The sequence below is a fragment of the Panicum hallii genome, chromosome 1 (genome assembly GCF_002211085.1).
Source record: "Panicum hallii strain FIL2 chromosome 1, PHallii_v3.1, whole genome shotgun sequence".
Taxonomy (NCBI): Eukaryota; Viridiplantae; Streptophyta; class Magnoliopsida; order Poales; family Poaceae; genus Panicum; species Panicum hallii.
The window spans coordinates 138,979-144,571 of NC_038042.1; the positions used below are offsets into that span (position 1 = coordinate 138,979).

At 42.4% G+C, this 5,593-nt stretch overlaps 1 protein-coding gene across 1 annotated transcript; it reads right to left on the minus strand.

The window, feature by feature from the left end:
* Nucleotides 1–341: 341 nt before the first annotated feature.
* On the minus strand, nucleotides 342–5,387 carry LOC112902269 (amino acid transporter AVT1C-like). The gene is made up of 12 exons (XM_025971255.1): nucleotides 4,922–5,387; nucleotides 4,476–4,810; nucleotides 3,394–3,608; nucleotides 3,239–3,262; nucleotides 2,550–2,730; nucleotides 2,186–2,405; nucleotides 1,978–2,113; nucleotides 1,595–1,614; nucleotides 1,218–1,360; nucleotides 1,086–1,129; nucleotides 932–994; nucleotides 342–741 (listed from the first exon to the last, which is right to left on the minus strand). The coding sequence occupies exons 1-12, from the start codon at nucleotides 5,149–5,151 to the stop codon at nucleotides 646–648; spliced, it is 1,707 nt and encodes a 568-aa protein (XP_025827040.1). The 5' UTR covers nucleotides 5,152–5,387; the 3' UTR covers nucleotides 342–645.
* Between the last annotated feature and the right edge of the window lie 206 nt (nucleotides 5,388–5,593).

Sequence of the window (5,593 nt, forward strand, 5' to 3'; positions counted from 1 at the left end):
GCACAACATGTGATGTGATAGATGATCGAGGATGATCTCTCAAGTCTTCCATCTGTAGTGAGCTAGCCGCTGCTAAGTGATCCAAGTCGTTTAAGTTTCTATCCAAGGTGATTGATGTGCCTGTTGCCTGGTACGGTGTGCTATCCATCGATCGATCAGGGATATGCATGTGTGTGCTCCTTTTGTGTATCCTTGACCGATGAACTGCACAACGTATGAACCTTATTACTCTGTTACACATATTGGCCACCCTTGATGAAAACAGATCAGAAGAATATATACATAAGCATACCAAAACAAAAATCACGAGGACATGACAGTTTCTCTAAACATATCATCGACACCACCAAACTATTATTATGTATATAAAAATGAAAAACAGCAAATCAACTTGATCTTTTGTGTGCCAATTCATAAACACTGTAGTTATTTATCCATCGTCATATACAACCTATATAAAAGCCTTGCTACATATTTATTGGTCCACAAAGATGCAAGCATTGACATGTCACAAATTTATTATACATCAGCTTCACTATAAATTGCTGGGCAAAATTTTGTCTTGTATGTGCTTGGCTCGTATATATATCGCGCGCGCATGAGATTGTATACGGAGGATGACAGGAACAACTGCATCATGTAAACTCAGGTGTAGTTCTGGATTATCCTGGACAGGGACGAGTATGTCCCCACACACGCGCAGGAAACCCCGACCACGATGATGAATGAGCAAGCTGCTACCTGTGAATCAAAACAGACCTGATTATTATACTGAGGGACTTGCATTATTGGATTACAGTGTCTTAGTTCTACCCTGTTTCAAAGCAAATCATATACATATCCTCTACTTGATTTTTATGCTACTTCACTAAGGATACTGACAATTCTGCTCATATAAACATGAAATGGTAATATTTGCATATGGTCGTACCTGGTGCCAAGTCGCCTTTCTCTTAAGGATTGCCAAAAAGCATGCGCATGGTAGAATATAGGTCTGCAGTGAAAAAGAATTTAGCCTCACCGATATGATTAATGAGCAAGGAATCATTTAACAGCTCTTGAGCTAACATATACAGATCCCTTACCACAAGCATCGTGAGCAAAGAACCAACCAAGGCCATCACGAGTCCTGTCAAAGCTCAAAAAACAGAGGTTAGTTACCAAAGAAAGGTACAGATTGAGCCTTATGGTACTACCAAATATGTCCATGAACTTACCAAAGAAGGGTACAGATAGAGCAATGAGGAGGGTTGACACCACCAGGGCTGATCTAACCATGATTATGTTTGAGTACTTCTGTTGATTTGGCGGCAGCAACTCCTCCAAACTCATAGCCAGGGGAATTATGGTTAATGCATATGTGGTTATTCGTTAAGGACAACTAAGTTTGAGAACATAATAAAGCATGTATCGTATCATAAAAATAAAAAAAACAGCATGTATTTTGGAGAATCCTTGTTTTGATCTAGCTAAATATAGATGCCTAAAAGAATGCTCTGAAATATACTGAGCAAATAGTTACAGAAACACACTTCCTCTGCTCCATTTTGCGACTACACCACTTTCAATAAAATAATTGACACACCAAGGATATTTGGTTATTGGATTTGCCACCTGCAATAAAAATCGAGAGGTGGTATTATTGTCAGGGTTCAGCAAGATGGTATCAAATGTTTCAATAAACCGGCACAAGCCGGATATCAGATAAAAAGGACCTAATATCCTCGGAAAAAAAGAGATAAAAGGTCCTACTAAGACCTGTTTAGACAAGTTTTATAGTGGCATAGCTGTAGGTTGTACCAGACAAATACATATGCCTTTTCCTCAGAAGAAAACTTATGCTTTACTTGGAAACAGATAGAAGCACACACCCTTTAGCATGGAAACATATTATCCCATACACTAAGCATACCAAAGGTTTAAGGACTTTTGACTTTTTAGAAAGGGAATTTAAATGGTTTAGGCAGCAATAATTACCGTGGTCCAAACAGCAACCTTTGAAACCACTAAATTCTCTGGTAAGTTGAGTGTGAACTGGGACTTTGTGGCTTCACCAAACATTTTGTATCCCATCACTGCAGCACCAGCATACAAAATGGTAGAAAGCCCAATGCTGATAAGAAAATAAACCAAATATGAGTGCTACATTTCAGAAAAAGATATGGGACATCGATAAGCTAATTACCAAGTGAAAAGGATTGAAGGGAATTGGTTGCGATTCTTCAGAGAAGAATAGATATTCGGAAACACCCCATGCCCTGAGTAGCAATAACCATACAATCCAATTGCAATAGGGATTCCAGGGAGGTTCAGCGCAGTTCCTTTGTTCTCAAAGCCAACATTGTCAACAGCACCTGCCCAGAACAGGCAGATGACTCCAAGGATTGATGCAATGACACCTCCAGCTACAGACACATCAATGTTATGAGGAGCAATATGTGGTACATAGAGAGGGTAGAGTGCATATCTGAAATAAATGCAGAGCATACACACTGACTGCGCGGCATGGAATAGCCAAACAAAATGCAAAGCAACACGCAAACGGATACCTGAAAGGTAGCTCAGGCAGCTAAGGTCACGGAGCCAAGTGGTCGGCATGACTATGATGGTAGTCAAGATTGCGAAAAATACATGGGAGTTCAGTGTCAAGTTCCCAATGGTCAGGTGTGCATTGGGGAATAATTTTGACAAATTGTCACTCTCCAATATCAGATACTCGATGCAACAGGCCTGCACAAAAGATTTGGACTGTTAGTCTTCAGAAAGCAAAAAACACTATGTTTTAGTTGCAACCTCCATGAAACCCTAAACGTGTTCTGTGTATTCTATTTTACTGAAAGAATAAAAAGTTTCAGGTGTGCGAACTGTGAACACCGCTGTGCCCTTCAGAGGCTGGTCCCAACTTATTATGTCGGTACTACATTGCATGGTCTTACAAGTGTCTAAGAGGTCTGTCCCTGGAACTCTAAAAAAGGGTGTAAGAGTTTGGCATTGTTTTGGTTCTTATCTAACACTAGCATTTCAACTTGAATTATCACAGCATGTAAACTAGCATGAATATAACCTCATCCTCATGTTGAACCAGGCTGATCTTTTTGTTTTCTTGTGAAGGGAGTTCTTTATTTATTTTCCTTTGAAAGACGGCATTATAGTTGAACTTGTGATGTGTGTAGCCTTAGTGTTCATACTTGCATTGGCTAATTCTGATTGAGATAGATGGTTGACAATAAGCACTTACATATAGTTCCACATACAGGATTATCTGCAACAGGGAAGCCACAAACAAGGAAAAAAGGTAAATTAGCACAAAAAACATTCCCCAACAGCACATCATATTGAAAATGCGCAGAGAATGAATCACAGCCATTATTTATAATCTGAATGATATTATACCGAGATGAGTATACGGCCGGAGGTGCCAAAGGCGGCATGGCCAATATCTGGGTATGTCTCAAGGCCCTCCTTGCTGTCCAGGCAACGGCGCAGGAGCACACCAGTATACCATGCTAGAAGAGCAAATAAACAGAGTATTACCAGTCCAACCCAGCCACCTTGTTTGATGGCATAAGGCGTTGATAAGATTCCCACTCCACACAGGACATTTATTCCTGCATAAAAGCATAGTACGAACTCAATGAAAAGAACAAGAGAAATTTATCATTCAGAGATGTAGGACACATCTATTACAGCATTCAGGATAAATATGCATTTATTACCAAAATTTCAAACAATAACAAGAAGAAGAAGGCCTTCGAGTCCCAAGCGAACTGGGGTAGGGTGGAGGTGAAACCCAACATGAACCATCACCAGAAAGAAAGAGCCCAAATAAACTATTGTACATAAAGTATAAAATAGCATTATTGATAAAAAAGCCTGCCAAACTTTTAATCTAGACATTTCAAATAAAAGTTAATCTACAACTAATTTATTGAGGGGGAAATAATTGACAAGTCTTGATGCTTTGCACTTAAGACCACGAACCACTTGGCTAAGTAGAGCTGATGCAAACGTATGCTGAAGTAAGCAATTGTTTAGGTGATCCCATCATGATTCAGTACTTAATATAAAACAAAATGGTACAGAATGTGAAGTCTCAACTATCTGAAAATATTAGAGCTTTCAAATCAAACAGTGTGGTGGCAGTCTAGATCCTTCAAAATTCCAGGGCTTTCTCTCTCAAAAAAAGATAATAATAATTGCAGGGCCTTGTCACTTGTGCATGTGTAAGCTACACATCAGAAGCTATCAGGAAAACAATACACCGAGTACAAACGTTTGGATGCAGCATAAGTACATTCGTTTGGTTTGTGGGAACTGTAAGTGACTAGGTTCAGTAAATCCAGTACGGGACGATGGCACATCAAAGACAAAGAATAATTCTGTGACTATCGTGCTGGGTTCAGAAAACAATGCAAGCAAATGAAAACATGCATGTGACGCAAACATAAATAAATCAGTGGTGTATAGGTGCTCACCGTTGACCACTGCCTGGGTGTAAGAGCATTTTTGATAAGTAGACACCTCATGAGCAACTAGCAGTGGCTTTTGATCCTCAGGTATTTGTTGCAAGGACGGTTTTCTCGAGGGCAGAAGGTACTGGGAACTCTTTTGAGTTTCCTCCTGTTGCTGGTGCTGGCGGTCATCACTTGTGGTGGGGCGCAGGAGTGGCTTGACAAGATTAGAGATGATTTCAGGGGTTTTACCCCGGAAAGAGTTGGTGATGAAGGAGTTGGAGAGCCTGCTTAGAGTTGGGGTCCCTAAGAAGCTGAGATTTGGTGACTGCACGCTACTAAGGATGTCGATGGATTGCCTGTCAAAAGGAGAATGCGTGATGTAAATTGTAATGCAGAGCATCTACCAAGAAAGCAGGGAGGGTAATAAGGTAAGTTGCTAACAGTAGAAGCAAGGAAAGATTGTGGACCTGTAACTCTGCGGCCATTGCTGGGTGTAGGAGGAGGCGGTGGGCGGGATGCGCGGGGTGGCGCAGGGGGAGGACGAGTCGGAGCCGGAGCTGGAGTCGGATTCGGAGCCGGAGCCGTCCTCGTGGCGTCTTCTTCTTCTTCTGGCGGCGGATGGTTGGGATTGGGGTTGGTGGTCGTCGTCGTCGTCGCTCTCGATGATGAGGCTGCGCTCCGACACCGAGCTCCTCATCTTCGGCTACCCCTTCCCTGAGACTCTGCCCTCTCTGCTGACTGAGAGACTTGCTCTGATCCCCCTCGTCCGCGTCCGCGTCTGCGTGGGCACCACTCCAGCTCCAGCTCCGGAAGCTGGCTGGTTGCTCTGTTAAAATAACGGCAGGCCTGGGCTACCGCGTCCACCTCACCACCCCCACTTGGAGCTGCTGGCCATTCCATTCACCGGGGGCAGGCCATGACTGCGACCTGCGCGCGATCTGATCTGAATATCTCATCTCAGCTCATCTCATCATGCGTCCTCTAGTCTAGTAATAGTATTCTGATCTGATTCCATCCCATCCCTGATCCCTGAACAAAATATGGATCCGGCTGGGCTGGATCTGAAAGGTCGGCGATTGCATGTCCGATTCAGATTTGCTTCTTCTTCTAGTCTAGATCCATATTTGTCTTTCTTGCTT

What these genes read in the sequence shown, in the direction of transcription:
- LOC112902269 (XM_025971255.1), bottom strand. Translation starts at nt 5,151, where the DNA reads ATGAGGAGCTCGGTGTCGGAGCGCAGCCTCATCATCGAGAGCGACGAC. An exon ending in CCTTCAATCCTTTTCACTTG is followed by an intron (nt 2,114 to 2,185) that starts GTAATTAGCTTA and finishes TTTTCTTATCAG; the next exon opens with CATTGGGCTTTCTACCATTT. An exon ending in TCTATCTGTACCCTTCTTTG is followed by an intron (nt 1,130 to 1,217) that starts GTAAGTTCATGG and finishes GAGCTTTGACAG; the next exon opens with GACTCGTGATGGCCTTGGTT.